Here is an 18,663-nt window from a genome sequence, read left to right as displayed (position 1 = left end):
TTGGCTTCAAATACCGTCAGTATTTGCACAAACGCTTGTCTTTAATACAATCACCCTGAGGCCGCGTCATTACCTCTCCTTTTCCGCTAGAAGTCAATGAACCCAGGTTGGGCCGTAAGGGAAAGGACAGGTAAGACGACAGAGGTTCCCTAATCTGGCCCGAAATAAGGGAACTACATGTCAACGGCTCCTATAGTATAAAACAAGGACCTCAGAATACGCGACCCTCCCCTCCCCGAATCGTCGCAATACCCAAACCAGAAAAACGATCACCCCCGTTACCTCCCCTGTCTATGTCCCTGGTTGTTTCCCATAAAACCCCTGTCCTTCCTAGTTAAGTAACCGGGCTGTAAAAGGTTACGTAGGACCCAGAATGATGTTTTACAAGGTTAACAGACTAGACCAAGGTAAAGAAATCATCAAAATGAACCCCGCAGTAGTTGAAAAACAGGATGCGCCGATAGAAAGGAAATGTTTAGCCCTGTTCGTCTCTCAGCAAAATACCTGTGTAGTACCATGTTGACGACTCACTGTACCCTTTTGTAAATGTGAAACTCTAGAGAACGGCATGTCTTTGCCAGATTTGTCTCCCGAAGGTGGGTTACCATCAGATGAACTGTCATGCCTGTAATAAATGATTATGAAGGAAAGTCATAGTAAATCCAACAGGTCCGCCACCGGTCATTCATATGCCAGTTGTGAACGTTAAATATAACGGACATTTTCATTCTTTGCCTGGAGCTGGGAGAGAAATAGACTTTTTGATTATCTTCATCTGCAAATTTTCTAAAGACTGTCTTTCCAAACTTGTTTAAGGGTACTGCTGTTGGAGGAGAGAAGGACCGGATGTGGGAGCACGAGGCCCGACTGCAGACTAAGGGACACCTGCGACATTAGCCAAGGCGAGACCACGACTGAAAGGAGCTGCAGGACGAGGCACTGTTTTCGACAGCATGAAAAGAGAGGGTCGACCTGATGCCCCTGCTCGACGTCCAGTGCCTTTCGACAAGTCCCCGCTCTCTGAATTCCGTCGCACGCCCGCCCATTTGAAGTCTCTCGTTCCCCTAGTTTGTTCCCAATTTGGCCTTGCTCCATCCCCCTTTTTCCTCTGACCTACCCTATGGACTGTTTTGAACGCTCTTCTTCCATCGGAACTTTCTGACAATCACCTCAAAGGACACAGGGCGAAAAGGACCTTTCCGACCAGAAACGCGAGGAAAGGGTCGTGCCCTGCAACGCAGAACTTAGAACAGAGCTGGACTCGTAGCTTCACCGCCGGTGCTCAACAGCGCCAACGAAAGACCACAAAGAACAATGAGAACTCATAAAACTTCGAACATTCGACATCCTCAACCACCGTTTTGCTACGCCTCATTTCTCTCCCAGCCGCCATTGTATTGATCCTGCTCCAAACCGAATCTGAAATATGTATTAACCTGCCAGTTCACGTTATGATATGTACTTGCTGCTCGCCGTTTTTGTATTTCATTCCTATGACTTTCCTGCTGAACAAATTTATCAAAGTTTATCAAATAGGTGCACCTCCTAAAAACTAGAAACCTCAAAATGTATTGTTTACAACTCTTTTTCTAGGGTTCCTACCGTTTTCTTTCTCATGCCCACCACAATAGACCCGAGTAGAAAATGAACCAGCAAGATGTCTTGAATATGTTAAAGGGAGGACTGTGGAAAATTAGTGCGTTTTGGTGAACATTATCTGCGCCATCTTGCCTCTTCCCCTGATGCCACACTTTTGTCGTGCGCGCCCGCCATTTTAAGATGCCCCGATCAGAACAAACCCTTTTGCATGCCGCTGGCCCCTGACATAGCCCTTTGCCTTCACTAAGCCTGCACGCTGACCACCCCCTGCTTGCACCTGCCTTGAGTCATAAACCCCTCTTCGGCGCTGCTCTGCCCCCGGCCCTCATCCTGTTCCCAGCGCGACACCTCCCTGCTTTCCTTTCATGATCTCCGGCCCTTAGATGCAAACCCCCTTTTTCCCCGTGTGCCCGTTTTGTCCTCCCCGTTCCCAAGCCGACACCCAGCTCTGCCGATACCATCCTTGCCCCTCCCCGTACAATAGAAAGCTTCCCCCATCAAAGAATCCCCGGGTTGATCAAAGCCCCCCCCACCCCATGAGATCCGATCAGACTCCCCACATTCCGTGAATCGGCGGATTATCCAGCTGCGCGATGCTCATCACCTGTTGTGACTAGGGTGGGGACTTTAACTGTAAATGTGTGTGGGAACGGGCCCAAAGGGGAGTTCCGAGAATGTCTTTTCCGCACATCAAAGCTTTAAACATGTATGTGTAATCTGCAATAAAGTCATAAATGTGGATATAAGAGGCCAGGCCTCAGAAATACAGTTAGAGCACCTCAGAACGATACCTTCTGTCCGTTTCGTTGTGTTCTCCTCCGGAGAGAATAAAAAAACCTTGTTTCCTGCTTTCCAGTCTCCAGCGCCTGCCTCTTCATTGATTTAAATTACTAGAGGGTCACAGAGGCAATACCGCCGGGCAAATATCGATTGTCCCCGACCCGATTGAACTTTTTACAAGTCTGGGAGTAGAGTGCCATAGAGAGGATTTGTTGGAGCACAGTGTCTTTCATTTTTAAATTTTTTATTGTTCTCACGAGGGGACAAGTCATCAGCACATACAAAACATATATGTAACAAATCATAAAATTCAATATGAGAGCATTTATACAGCCGATTAACCAATCAAAATTTCGCATCGCTAAATGTTCATGAATTGCACCCCAAATTAACATACCAAGTCTCTGTTTCTTTGCCCCCTTTAAAGCATACAGACTCCACTCCAACTCGTAAAGATTATATAATTTAGCTCTCCAAAATTCAAACGCGGGAGGTTCCTCTTGTAACCAATCAGAGGCGATACAAAGACATGCGGCAGTCATAGCCACAAATAACAAATACCTATATTCGTATAAAACAGTTCCCTTCTTCACGTTACCCCCTATTCTGAGTAGCATAAGTGCTGGAGAAATCTTCACAGTAGTCTTTGTAATCATAGTGAGAAAATGTTCAATATGAGTCAACAATGGGTGCAGTTTAGTACAGCTAAAAAATATATGAATACTATCAGCATTATCATTTTTACAACGGAACCATTTCCCATCATATTGTGAGCCCTACTTCTTCATCCGCTCTGGAGAGTAATATAATCTAAACACAGTCTTAAAAAACTGAGCCTTCAAGTTAGCCGATAAGAACGTTTCCCTGAACATCACCATTGCATCTTCTATACCTAGACCAGGTTCCCCCAGCTGATGCTGCCAATACACGTTGAACTTCTGTAAGTCATCAGGTCTATGATCCATTCATATATTATACAGAAGTCCAATTTTTTTCCGTGTACGAATAGCCTCTACTATAGGAACAGTATCAGGTAGAATATGCCTTCGATTTACAAAATCCCTTACTTGCAGATATTTAAAGAAGGATGATTTAGTTAATTGATATTTTGATGTCAAGCTCACATAAGTTGTAATGAACCCATCTGATTCAAACATCCCCAATTTGCGTTACCCCCCTTTGCATCCATTCTTTAGCAACCCGGTCCCAAAAGATAGAGGGTAGTATTTTCTCTGCATCGAACAGTGTGTAATGTGTCAGTTTCCCTAAATGTATCATTCTCTAGACCTTCCTCCAAACTGCATAGGCGGATTCCAGAACCTTATATCGTGTTCTCTTATAATAATTGCCTTCAAGTTCTTTAAATAAGCTGCGTCTAGCGTGAGTCCCTAGCAATAAATAAAATATGGATGGTGCCTCTGCCATATCCTCTACCGATTCCCCGGTTAGTAACAGTCGCAATCTTTGTAAAAAGCATACATAGAAATATAGCAAGAAATCGGGGATAGCCCGACCACCTCTCTCGAGTCTCATTGCCCGACGGGATTTTCCCGGAGCCCAAAGAAATCTTGCACATACAGATTGCAACTGTTGAATGTAATGTGGTGGAATCTCTAGAGGTATAGCTCTAAAGAGATATAGAACTTTTGATAAAATACTCATTTTAATGATGTTCCCTCTGCCAATAATTGTTAATTGCAAGCGTCCCCATCTGTCTAACGAATGCTTGATATGTTGAAGTGTGCTGACCCAATTGGTTTCAACAATATCTTTCATAGAAGTCTTGATTATGATACCAAGGTACGTTACTTCGGATACAACTCTAGGGTCGCTAGTTTGAATATTACCGGTACATAAAACTTGTGTCTTTGCAGAGTTTAATTTGTATCCTGATAATAAACCAAATTCTAGGGCCAACCGCTAAATCTCTATTAGTGCCTCGTCTGGATTAACCGTAGCCACCGCAACATCGTCTGCATAAGCAAATACTGTGTGTGATATGTTTTGCGCTATAAATGGTGTAATTCATGGGGTGTTGGATAGTCTATTTAATAAAGGATTAATAAATAAGGCAAACAATAATGGCGAGCACGGGCATCCTTGCCGAGTCCCTCTTGTGATTTTTATCAATGATGATTTCTTGCCCATTGCTGCAATTCTAGCATCAGGGGCAGAGTATAACACTTGATCTGCAGTCAGAAATGTATCTCCAAAACCTGATCTTTGCATTACCTCCCATAAATAGTGCCATTCTACGCAATCGAACGCTTTCTCAGCATCGAGTAATATTAAAGCCAATGCACGGTTTTCTGCCTGAGCGATATCAAAAAGAGTTATAACTTTATTTATATGTGTCACTGTACCTCTATTAGGAATAAATCCATGTTGGTTTAATGAGACCAGCGGGGTGATAACTTTAGAGATGCGGTTAGCTATAACTTTTGAGTACAATTTGCTGTCACAGTTGAGTAAAGAAATCGTCTTTTACTGAAAACCACAATGGTAGCATCATTCCATGACGATGGTGCTTTACCATTTTGTGCCGTTCTAAAAGTATCCAGCATAATATATTTTATTTGCTCAAAAACTAATTTGTAGACTTCACCAGGAATGTAATCTGGTCCTGCAGCCTTACCATTCGCCAGACTTTTTACCGCCAATTCTAACTCTTCCAGAAAAAAAAGGGCTTTCCAACCACTCCTTATCATTATCACTTAGTTGTATAAAATCCCCCAAATCAAATCTTGAATTTACTCTGTCAACTATTTGTTGCGTGTATAATTCCGTATAGAATTGCTGAAAAATATCTAGAATTTTATCTGGATCTTGTTGAACATTACCATATTGATCCTGCAGTTTAGAAATAGATCTTGATGTTGATTGCATCTTTAACCGTAAAGCGAGGGATCTACTAATTGCCTCACCATATTCATGCAATTGTCTCTTATGTACCAAATACTTTCTTGCATTTTCTTTACTCCAGATCCCTGAAATCTTAGCCCGACTTCTAGCTACCTTATCCTCCGCTTCTCTTATATCCCTTTGACTATCAGTTTTTTGTAATTCCTTTATTAAATTCTCCTCCAAATTTTTTAAAGCAGTATACAGATCTTGCATTTCCGCCCTTAACTTTTTCTGACGATAATAACCAAAACTCATCACCTCCCCTCTGAAGCAAGCTTTAAATGTATCCCATACTATGTCTATACTGGCCGAGCACAAATTCACGTTAATAAATTACTTTATCCATTTTGACATAACTGTCTGAAACTCTTCATCTAGACAAAGTTTTTCTATCAAAAGTAAAAGTTCTCCCCTCATAGGCAATCTTCAAGTCAGGTATACTTAAAACAATTGGTGCATGGTCAGATGTAACTTTAGGAAATAATTCAACCTGAGCGTCCGTTAATATCGATAAGGGAGCAAAAAAATTATCTAAACGTGCCATTTTCCTATGTGGAAATGAGTAATAAGTATAGCCTGGTAATTCGGGATTCATGTTACTCCAAGTATCTACTAAGCCATGACATGTTATCAAATTACGTAAAGCCTTGAACACACGGGGTTTACGTCCCTTATACTTATGGAGCACAGTGTTATAGTGTAGAGTGAAGGATTATAGCATTGCAGAGTGGAGTAGGGGAGTAGAGTGCTGTAGAGAGGATTTGTTGGAGTTCAGTGTTGTAGAGTGGAGCGAAGGATCACAGTGTCGTAGAGTAGAGTGGGGTGTAGAGTGCTGATGAGAGGATTTGTTGGAGTACAGTGTTGTAGAGTGGAGTGAAGTATCACAGTGTCGTAGAGTGCTGTAGAGAGGATTTGTTGGAGTACAGTGTTGTAGAGTGGATCGAAGGATCACAGTGTCGTAGAGTAGAGTGGGGTGTAGAGTGCTGATGAGAGGATTTGTTGGAGTACAGTGTTGTAGAGTGGAGTGAAGTATCACAGTGTCGTAGAGTGGAGTGGGGAGTAGAGTGCCGTAGAGAGGATTTGTTGGAGTACAGTGTCGTAGATTGGAGTGTAGGATCACAGTGTCGTAGAGTGGAGTGGGGAGTAGAGTACCATAGAGGATTTGTTGGAGTACAGTGTCATAGTGTGGACTAAAGGATCACAGTGTCGTAGAGTGGAGTGGGATTGGAGTGGGAGAGTAGAGTGCCGTAGAGAAGATTTGTTGGAGTACAGTGTCATTGTGTGGAGTGAAGGATCACAGTGTCGTAGAGCGGAGTGGGGGAGTAGAGTGCCGTAGAGAGGATTTGTTGGAGTATAGTGTCGTAGTGTTGGCATCGCTTAACGTTGCGGCCAAACTGTTATCAGGAACTAAAAGAAATAACTACATCTTTCCGTCCTTGAAAGTTCTGAACTGGCTGCCCTACGAGGCAAGAATGCACCTAAAGATAGCTTGCATGACCCATAATGCCCTGCATAATAATACCTCCAGTTACTTCGCTCTAAAGTTTGAGCGATCGGGAGGATTCAGACAACTGCGAAGTGCGAGTTCACTACTGAAACCACAATCCTTCCATAAAAAAAAAACTGGTTGCAAAGCATTCTATGGGATTGCACCTAAGGTTTGAAACTCCCTACCTCCAGTGGTACGTGGAATCTCTTCCTTTACCTCCTTCAAAAAAGAAGTAAAAATGCTTCTAATGAACAAATTCACATCCTAAGACTTTAATTCTATGTTGACCTCTAGTCACCTATGTGATCCATATATTATATTATTGCCTACATGTTTTATATTGAAGGCGAATACCAAATGTGTGTTTACTTCTTCAACCACCTACTGTTTAATAAATGTGTTTTGTGAAACATTCTGATTCCCTCGTGGATCATTCGTTTTTGACTACTAGTCACCTATGCTATCCATACACTACTATCTACCTCTTTTGTACTGAATGGGGATACCGAATGTATGTTTACTACCTCAACCATCTACTGTTTAATGAATGTCTGACATAATATCGACAGACAGAATATCTACATACAAAAATATCGACACAAAAATATCGAAATTATATCTACATAATCGTAAGTACAAAAATATCAAAAAAATAATATCGTAGTACAAAAATATCGAAATTAAAAATATCGTTTTTTTAAATGTATTAATAATAATGTAAAAATAATTTTAAAATACATATAATTTAATAAATATTAAATAAAAACATTAAAACATAATTAAAAAATTAAAAGTAATACATATACATTTAAAATAAATTAAAAACTTAATAATTTAATGTAATATCTTTTTTTTAAATTTCATTTAATTGATTTAAAATAAATTTAAATTTATTTTATTTTTACCCTGTACGCTTGTACCCCAAAAACCCAAAACTGACCCTGAACCCTAAAAATACCCCTGTACCCCAAAAACCCAAAACTGACCCTGAACCCTAAAAATACCCCTTTACCCAAAAACTGAAAACTGACCCTGAACCCTAAAAATACCCCTTTACCCAAGAACTGAAAACTGACCCTGAACCCTAAAAATACCCCTTTACCCAAAAACTGAAAACTGACCCTGAACCCTAAAAATACCCCTTTACCCAAAAACTGAAAACTGACCCTGAACCCAAAAAATACCCCTTTACCCAAGAACTGAAAACTGACCCTGAACCCTAAAAATACTCCTTTACCCAAAATTAATTAACATTATTTAATTACCAATTAATTATTAATTAACAATAACAATAAAGTAAATATATTAGCACATTAGCTATAATTAATTTAATTTACTAATTAATATTAATTTTTCCCAAATAATTAATTAACAATAAAAAAATTATATATATAAAAAAATTACTCTAATTAATGTAATTAACTAATTAATATTAATTATTTACCAATTAATTATTAATTAAAAATATGTACAAAATTATATTAATTAATTAACTAATTAATATTAATTAATTACCAATTAATTATTAATTAAAAAATATGTACAAAATTATATTAATTAATTAACTAATTAATAATAATTACCAATTAATTATTATTTAAAAATATTTACAAACATATATTAATTAATTAACTAATTAATATTAATTAATTTCTTGGAAGAAAATACGACGCCGCAGAGAGAAGGGAGGGTTAGCGGGACCGGATCTTCAGATTTATGCATGGGCGTTTCAGCTCTCACACAGCCGCATGCTGCTTGGAATACCAGCAGCAACAGGGGCAGGCCAAATGTTCTCTATGTTATTGAATTGCGAGGGAGTCGGACAGAGCAGTTTTTTGTTCAAATTCGGAGACCCAAAATTTAAAAAATAAATAAAACTAAAGACTTTAAAGGGGATAGCTTCCACATGGTATAGAATAAGGCAGGCAATTAAATTAGGATACTATTCAGAGAGAGCTCCAATATGGGATCTACCATCTCCCCCAGCTTGGGCAGAAGATACATTAATCCAACCACTAAGAGAGGCTGGCATTAACACCTGGGGGGACTTGTTTATGGACGGTACACCACTCCCTTGGGACTACTTAATAAACAAGGTGGGGCCGAGTTTGTCAAGATTCAAGTTTATACAAATTTCAAGCTGGTCCCATGCACACAACACACAGACATCTCGAAGTAGTAGTTTACCTATAGGAGCCACTAGCGATTTAGTAATGTGTCTGCTAGATCACCCCCCTGCAAAAAAGGAAATATCTTTGTGGTACAAGAAGATTATGGAGGAAATAGATGGTAAATATTGCCTCCCAGCAACATTATGGGCCGACGCATTGCCAGACATAGATTTGGACGAGCTTTGGTCAGCTTCATGCGAGGTATTATGGGACCTGGTGAAGCCAGCTTGGCTACGTCGGAACCATATTTTCACAATCCATAGGGCCTATTACTCCCCTTTGAGACTGTCAAAATTTTCATCGACAGGTCCGGTCTCGTGTCCAAGATGCCGAATGGTTGCCGCATCTGATATCCATATGTTTTATGAATGCCCAGAAATATCATCATATTGAGAGTCAATAGGTAATGACCTATCTTTGGCGTTGGGCTCCCACTTTTCCATAGATCTGCCCCTTGTCATCTTTGGTCTAAAGAACAAAGTACGTAATGCAGCTTCCAACCTCATATTCTATTCCATTTTGGCAGCTCGCAGAGAGATCTGTAGACATTGGAAGGACGCCCAGCCTCCCACAATTTATGAATGGCGAACCTCGGTACTCCAGATCTCCAAACTTGACCTAGCTAGAGGTGGAAATCCAAGTAGGAGAGTTGTTTGGACACAGCTGGCACGGTCACATTGAGCCTGGGTTTTTTTTTTTTGGTTTTTTTTTCCCCAGGAGTCCTATGATTAATGCGAGCATTGCCATCCATTGTTTTTAACATGGAACAAATGGGGCTACGGTGTCATGGGCACTATCCTCCAACGAGCCCTAAGTGGGAATTTCCAGGCATGTGTGAATGTACTGATGGGACTTGGCCTCCACTCCCCTTAACTAAGATCTCCCTCCCAGCTAACGCTGAGAAGGTACTGATGCACAGCCGATTTTCCTATCTCTGTGGCACATTCCGGATTGGATAGATTGGAGCTATGCACGCAAATGAGGATATAAAAAAAAAATATATATTAATTAATTACCAATTAATTATTAATTAAAAATATTTACAAACATATATTAATTAATTAATTATTATTAAATTACTTCCCACCCTATTCCCCTATAAACCCACAACCCGCTCTAATACTAAAACGCAAAATGTTAACAAAATTACTAATTTTCAAACATACATTTCTAAACATATTTAGCAAACATATAAACAACAAAATAAAATACATAACACTAAACAACAAAATTTCGATATTACTAACATACATACCTTAATCTCGATATTCTGTCTGTCGATATTATGGCACATCGATATACTATACCATCGATATTAAAACATCGATATTATTGTATATCGATATTTTAATTTCGATATTTTGTCTGCCTACCCTGTTTAATAACTAATGAGGTGAAGGTGTTAGTATCGAGTCAGGGTATTTCAGTGGTCGCTGCTCTAGGGGTGTGATGAGGGTTCAGGCTATTATGATGAAAAATGTTGGTTGAAACAAGCTGCAAGGGTAATGGTAAATGAATGCTGTTGGGTAATCTGATGAAGGTGGATAGGGAGGAAGGGAAGGGGGTGGAGCAATACAAGTAGTGGGTAGAGGGGAGGATACAGAACGAGGTACCCGTGGGATGGCTAAAAAGCTAGGATGAGCTTGGGTCAGGGTGGAAACATATTCATCTCATAGAGTTTGATAAGTGAGGAAAATGTCATCAAGTAATTCTAGGCTGCGTTCAGATGCTTGGATGTGGATAATCCCATTGTTATAAAGGAGATGGTGGCCTCTGCTCGGCAAACAATAGAGGGAGTTACCGAGAGTCTGAGACCTTGGGGAGTTTTCGTGGATTCAGTGATCCGGAGCAGAGAGCAAAGGGCTTTCCTTCATTGTGCTGGTCTTTTAGTGTAGAAGATAAGGTCACTTATGGTAGCTCCTTTATTTGTGCAGACATAGGTGGTGGAAATAAGGGTTTCTGGGAGACATTTGAGAAGCCTGTGTTTTCAGTTCTTGAATACGCTTTCAGATAGTTTATGGGGGAATATGATAGTGTAGTTTGGAGTCTAGTGATCTTTGAGAAGGGGAATCCATGGCTAAGGGCTCTAAATTTCCAGAGTGGAAAGAGGGGAGGGACCGGAGTACTACATGCTCACGTGGGGGGAAGCTGAAGGGAGTGGAGGAGAAGGGGGATGGTCAGATGAAGGAAGAAAGGGATGGAGCAAATCATGGGGTGGCTGGAGGAAAGTTCCATGACTACGTTCTACAAAGACAGCCCATTAAACAGCAGCATCATGACAGAAGACGTCCAGAGAGAAGAAGATACTCTTTCTGTTTTGGGCTTCCCAGCGTTATATGCATGCGATTACTATGTGGAAATCAGCAAATCCTGAAGAGAGGGCCCAGCTGTGAATGTAACAAGGGAAGTTGAAATACATTAGGTTAAACTAGATTTTGCAATTAGGAAGCTAGAATCCAGATTAGAGGGATAGTGGGTATAGGATGAACAGTGGCCTAGGACGCACTTAAAAATTCGATAGACCGAGCCAGTCTGGAATTCTAAGTAGAATTAGTAAACAACATCATTCTAAGATGGCCGCCACTGTGAAAATACTTAGAAGCTATAGAACATGATAGGACTTAGCATGTCCTTCTTGAAAGAAGGACTATGTCAATATCTAGATTCCTAGAGTCTTAGAGGCACCACCATTTTAGATTGGGCAGGGACCTTATATGGGGAAAGGGTTGATACATGATGCAGGGCCTACAAGGAAAAACCAAAGGAAATGATGGACGGAGCGTTGACAATACAAGCACTCACCCCCAGTCAACTGATCTGCAAGGCCCAGATAGAGCCCCTTTACGCCACAAGCGCCCCAAACACAATCAGCGCACAACAGGCTCCTGTAATCAGGCCTTGAGATAACAGCGAGGGGAATCCTCCCGAAAAATTGAGTTAGTAGTGAATGAAACCAGTCACCTCCATGAACAATAAGATTTGATGTATGGTACAACATCCTGATGTCCACCTTGCTGTCTTGAGTCTTCCTGATCCATCTCTTACTCCAAGAGCTGTTCTTGTTTTAACAATTATATGTGAGCGCCCTTTTTTTGCTAAGTTACTCTATGAACACCTTTGCTGAAATAAATAAGATGTGGCATGTTTAACCCGTTGACTGCGGCACGAATTTCGCCGCGGTGCGGGTGATTTATGATTAGGCGTGGTCAGGACAGCCCCCAGCCATCCTCCGCATACTACCATTGTGATGTCGGATGGCCGGGGGCTGTCCAACACCTGCAAAGGGTTAAAAGAACTTTTATGCAAATATCTCTGTATGGTTGAATTAGTCTTAAATATGTCTTCATAAGTTTTAACAATATTAATAAATGAGATGCTTTTACAATCAATTAAAAATTGTATATGCACATTCAGGTATTTTCCATTTAAGTAATTTAAATTTCTTTACATCCTACAGAAAACAATCCTTGACTGCACAAAATGTTTAAGAATAATGAAGATAGTACTGTAACTCTGCAAAAGCAAAGTCCGAAACATGGAGTTCCAGTATTCAGGAAAACGTAAGTGCCGACAAAGGCAGTCGAACCTGAACATAAACGGACAGATCTTGGGAAGTACCGTCAAGGGCAATTCGGTGGTTCTACCAGTCTCAGTTGTGCACCTCCGTGCCTGAAGATGAAAAAATGACCTCTAGAAAAGGAAGGCAACACTGATCAACCACTTCTAATGTAACCATGTCCAATACCAGCTCTGATCATGAGGTGGTTACAGCAGTACTCTGCTTCCTAAAGTGATATCAGGCCACTATTCAATGCTGGGGGTGTATTGTAAACTCTTTCAGGCCATTCCACAACAACCAGCGAAAAGCACAGTTAACTGAAAGTTGAAAGAAATGAGGGTTCTGCTATATAAAACAAAGAGTACTGTCCCAGTGTGCACCGACCAGAAGGAAGATGGATCTTTACCCGCAAGCTTGCCGAACCATTATCCAGTCTAAAGACACAATCACCCATAAAGCAGCCTTACACACGTTATGAGTGTGGTGAGTATTTGGTGACCTTTTCATTTTAGTGTTTAATCTGAAAGCAAACGAGCAAAATACCACACACATACAGGAAGTGTGAGAAAAACACAAGTGCTTTACCAGTCATGTTGGCCCTTCAGAAAGCACAGTCAAGAGATGTAGAAAAATACATACCCGACTCAGAGACACTAACCAAGAAAGAAAAAGCATACACTTGCAGTGAATGTGGAAGTAGTTTTTCCGAATCATCTAAACTCATGAGTCATCAGCGAACACACACAGGGGAAAAGCCATTCAAGTGCAATGAATGTGGGAAGAGCTTTTGTCAATTATCAAACCTAAAACGGCATCAGCGAGCACACACTGGGGAAAAACCATTCAAGTGCAATGAATGTGGGAAGAGCTTTTGTCAATTATCAAACCTAAAACGGCATCAGCGAGCACACACTGGGGAAAAACCATTCAAGTGCAATGAATGTGGGAAGAGCCTTAGTCAATTATCAAACCTAAAACGGCACGAGGAAACTCACAAAGGGGAAAAATCATTCAAGTGCAGTGAATGTGGAAGTAGTTTTAGTGAATCTTCAACATTAAGGATTCATCAGCGAACACACACTGGAGAAAAACCATTCCAGTGCAGTGATTGTGTGAAGAGATTTTGTAGCTTATCAGTCCTACATACACATCAGCGAGCACACACTGCGGAAAAACCATACCATTGCAGTGAATGTGGAAGTAGTTTTAGTCAATCTTCAACATTAAGGATTCATCAGCAAACACACACTGGAGAAAAACCATTCCAGTGCAGTGAATGTGTGAAGAGCTTTAGTCGATTATCGCACCTAAAACAGCATCAGAGAACACACACTGGGGAAAAACCATTCAAGTGCAATGAATGTGGGAAGAGCTTTATATGTTTATCAAACCTAAAACAGCACCAGAGAACACACACTGGAGAAAAAACATTCAAGTGTAGTGAATGTCTGAAGAGCTTTTGTCTATTATCAACCCTAAAAAAGCATCACAAAACACACACTGGGGAAAAACCATACCTTTGCAGTGAATGTGGAAGTAGTTTTAGTCAATCTTCAACATTAAGGATGCATCAGCGAACACACACTGGAGAAAAACCATTCCAGTGCAGTGAATGTGTGAAAAGCTTTAGTCTATTATCAAACCTAAAACAGCATCAGAAAACACACACTGGGGAAAAACCATTCAAGTGCAATGAATGTGTGAAGAGCTTTAGTCTATTATCAAACCTAAAACAGCATCAGAGAACACACACTGGGGAAAAACCATTCAAGTGCAATGAATGTGTGAAGAGCTTTAGTCTATTATCAAACCTAAAACAGCATCATAGAACACATACTGGGGAAAAACCATTCAAGTGCAATGAATGTGTGAAGAGCTTTAGTCTATTATCAAACCTAAAACAGCATCATAGAACACACACTGGGGAAAAACCATTCAAGTGCAATGAATGTGGGAAGAGCTTTATATGTTTATCAGACCTAAAACGGCACCAGAGAACACACACTGGGGAAAAACCATTCAAGTGCAGTGAATGTGGAAGTAGTTTTAGTCAATCTTCAACATTAAGGATTCATCAGCGAAGACACACAGGAGAAAAACCATATCATGGCAGTGAACGTGCAAAAAGCTTTTGTCAATCTTTAAATCTAAAAAAACATCAGCGAGCACTCCACCATCCATGAACGTGTCTATTCTCTGCTATTGTTTATTTCCCTACAGTTAGGAAAAACATGAAATATCAGGAAACCCATTGGGAGACTAGCACAAAGTGGACTAAAAGTAAAGAAACATTGTTGGTTTTTATTCTGTGAGAGAGTTAAAAAAAAAGAAATCCAAGCATACCTGACCATGCTACCTGTAAAATCAACACCATGAACAATGCTTGGATTAAAAAGGGTATGTTCAGCTAATTTTAGAGATTAGTAATAAAACATATAAACCCAACACACTCAAAACTATTTAACAAGCACAAAAGGAAGATTCTTCAGAGCTGGCTGTGGTTTTGGTCATTTTATGCATCATTAATAGTTATGTGACAGCGGGCAGAGAACTGTGTAGAAAACTAGAAGTGAAAGCAGGAGAATGTGAGCGGCAGCTCTCTGGGTTAACCCTTGCAGTGCATGGCATTTACCTCTGAAGCTCTGATGTGGAACAATTGATGATCAATGTCCGAATTTCCGTCTACGAGCCGTACTCGTCAGCACATTACACAACCTCGCATTTCATTAGCAACAAAAAAGTTTAAATCTCAAAGAAACTTGGCTCTACGCCTGGCTAGGAAAAACCCAGGAAACACAAGCTAATTTAACAACTACAAGCGAGCACGAAAAACCTTCAAATCATCTATATACAAGGACAAACAAATCACATCGGATCAGTTCTGGCTGAAGCTGGTTCAAGTAAGCAAGAACTCCAACACAAAGTTATTCTGGTCTCTAGTTAACAGGGGTCCTTTAGGTAAAAGTGGGCATGGTAGCGCAAATATAACCTCAGAAGAATGGACTCAGTTTGTACCTAAACAATTCTGCGACCACTCAAACAGGGACGGTCATTCTAGCCCCCCATCAACTAATTTAGAGTTATTACCTTTTGAAGCCCAACGCATTGATAAGACCGAGCCTAACAACTTAGCTAATCATGTCCTGGAAGCAAAAACATTTGACGGAATGGAGCAAAGCGAAGACCCCTTGACGGAGACCTTGACAACACCAGAAGTGTTAAGAAACAACATTGCCCGTACACTCAGGAAAGCAAGGTCAGAAGGAGCTCCTGGGGCTAACGGTCTTCCTCAGGCCCTGTTTAAATCATACGTAGGTTTGTGGTCGGACCTCTTGGCCCCCCTGTTTTCATACTGTAGGCTAAACCACAACATCCCAGAGTCCTGGAAAGGCGCTATTATCCACCCAATCTATAAAAGTGGAAAGAGAAATGACTTCCGAATGATAGCTCTCCTCGACATTGAATCTAAATACTATGCCAGTATTTTGCTGGAAGAGTTGGCGTCTAAGCGATGTCAGTTAACCGCGGCTCTTAAGCTGCGTGACATTGCGCGCATGCGCATTGCTGTTTTAACGAAAATCAGGTTTTCTTGCTTTGAGAAAACTTTATTAATACGCTGCGCGCTGTGTGGAAATGGCGTGTTTACTGTTCTTTTAGTGTGCAATGTTGATACATGTAGGGCTGGCCTGACACCATGATATAAATACATATGATTGCCTCATTTCAATATAAAGATTCAGGTTTTCATAATAAATAACAGAACTTTGTTCGTTGCGTCCATGCATTACAAATAACAAGTAAATTCAACCCTGTCATTAAGGCCGTGCGGCTTGAGGGAATTTAAATGGTAAATCCAATAGTTTTCGTTAAAGCAGCAATGAACATGCGCGCAATGTCACGCAGCGTAAGAGCCGCGGTTAACTGACATCGCTTAGACGCCAACAGGAAGAAACAGCGAGGGGCGTTTGGGAGCAGAAACACACAGAACGAAGGTGAGCGAACACGCTAGCAGCAGTATAAGAACATTGCGGTCAGTTAGAACGTATGGGGGAAGCTTTGCAATATAAACGTAGGCATGAACAGCAGCGCTATTAATTAATGCAGTAAGACAGTTAAGAGGCATTGAAGATGCGCTAACGTTTATAGTAATCGCAGTATACCATCCCCAAATAAACAAAATCGCAACCGAGTTGAGGAAACATACACTACAGACCTCGTATTCAATAAAATACATGCCACCAGTAACCATGCACAATGGGGCTGAATACGAACACGAAAGACAGAAACACATAGTCGAAAAGCGCGCGCTGAGCACACATGTTGATCTCCCACACGAAGACCGTTTCCAGAGCGCTGTGGAAAAGTAAATTTTGCCATGTTCTGTGTCCCTACGCGTCCTCCATCATATGTTATGAGCGCATGATTAATATGCATATGTATTCCCTATGTTCGATTAAAGACGCAATTACAGTTGTGTCCACCTCTAGTATGTCAGCTTCCAGTTCTCGTGAATACTACGAATATCAGGCCTATGTAAAGTTACGTTGCCACGTTTCTCAGTGTGCACGTTATTCCATTGTAAAGTCCCTGTTTCTAGGCCTCAAAAGGGCCCGGACACCAGATTCAGCTCCTGTCTCCTGAAGCCTCGCTGAGGAGCGATACAGCCCCCACCTGTATCCTCGACCCTTCACTTACTTCCTGCCTCACAGTGCCCGGCTCAGCCTGGCTCTGCCTCTGAGTCTGCCAAGAGTATGTTATGATTCCAGTTATCAGTTCAGTCCTCCTTCTCTGCATTCCTAAGCTACTGAATCGCATCAATAGTTTCCGTCATTGTCTAGCCTTTACGTCTCCATGTAAGAGAAATACTGCATTTAATGGTCATTTAATATTCTTCATCACGCACTACATGTAGAATAATGCATGCTCCAGTCTTAGAGTCCGTTAGCCTCTCCCCTCCTGACTCTTAGTTCATATCAACATGTTCTCTAAACATCAGATACTAGATACTGCTTAGGTACATGTCGCCCTGACTCTCCAGACTTCAGTCTCTGCTCCTAGCACAGAGTTCGTAGCCCCCAGCTTCTCCTAGTAACACGTCATTGCCAGTTTGCGCGCACCATTAGGTCAGAGGTCCCGGCTCCTTAGGTAGCCCCCTCCATGTTTCCGCCCCACTCATGACATATTCTGTTACGTTTGCATCACATGTCTATGTATACGCCTCTGTTACACCTACTTTCACCCTTATCTTTCGTGACTGCTATTGACCACACCCACTGCTCCGCCTATCATATGTATTGTAATGCAACTGTTTTAGTATATATGATCGTGCACTGTTATTAAATGTTACCCATTCCCTTACGCCGATCCCGATTCTGCCCCCAGCAGCGCTGCCATCCTATTCCTGTGCAGGTTGTCCTGTTCCTGTCCTTTATGCTGTAATAAACCTGCAAACTCCTACTACCTCGAATCTTGACTCTTATTTTATTGAGCTATCTGTTATTGCTAAGTCCAGACAAACCTAGATCCGGTATTATTTATTTATATACCACATAATGGCGCCCGAATAGGGACTTGCCCTTTCCCCACGCGCCGGTGAAGCCACGCCGGCCCCCTGACTCTCTGCAGCCGTGACGGAACCATACCGTGCACGTGCAGATATTTCTGCTTCAAGTATCCCTCAGGCCCGCGGAGGAGACGGAGGTGGCGGTCCAGCATCCAGACGAGGCGGTGGAGGAACGCGGCGAGTCCCGACCAGAGCCCAAGCCGAGAGTCCAAGGTCCGAGGTATCCGGAGGCCCACCCGTAACAGAAGTCCGAAGTTCGTCCGTCCGGCGTCGAAGCAGTCCAGTCCAGTCCGAGGCCTTCCGTTCTTGCTGCCCGGTGAGTACCGTTGCTGGGGTAGTATCTAGACAGGGTCAATCTAATTGACTCTGGTCCGTGGGTTGGTGGTACACAGACCCACAAAACGAAGTGTCCACTTCGGTGGATGCGGGTCCTGACGTGTCTCTGTATGGGACCGGTAAGTTTCGTACTGTTTCAGCAGTGCATCTAGTTTCTGTTCTAGTCAGTTCTGTTCTCGAGAAAATTCATGTATTCTGTTTTCCGTATTCCAGGTAGTATTCTGTTCGAACTGTTATTTTAAATGTTATTCATGTATTTTAA

At 41.5% G+C, this 18,663-nt stretch overlaps 1 protein-coding gene across 1 annotated transcript in view; it reads left to right on the top strand.

Annotated features, from left to right (window-relative positions):
* Window positions 1–16,384, top strand: part of LOC144805539 (uncharacterized) — a 165,749-nt gene extending 149,365 nt beyond the window's left edge. Inside the window, exon 7 of the mRNA XM_078672074.1 lies at window positions 13,063–16,384. Coding sequence (XP_078528200.1) covers window positions 13,063–14,685 — 1,623 coding nt within the window. The 3' untranslated portion in view covers window positions 14,686–16,384. The remainder of the gene's footprint in view (window positions 1–13,062) is intronic.
* Window positions 16,385–18,663: the final 2,279 nt, after the last annotated feature.

The sequence above is a fragment of the Lissotriton helveticus genome, chromosome 1_2 (assembly GCF_964261635.1).
Source record: "Lissotriton helveticus chromosome 1_2, aLisHel1.1, whole genome shotgun sequence".
Lineage (NCBI taxonomy): Eukaryota > Metazoa > Chordata > Amphibia > Caudata > Salamandridae > Lissotriton > Lissotriton helveticus.
Note: the sequence above shows the minus strand (reverse complement) of the source record. Positions and strands in the feature narration are given on the sequence as shown.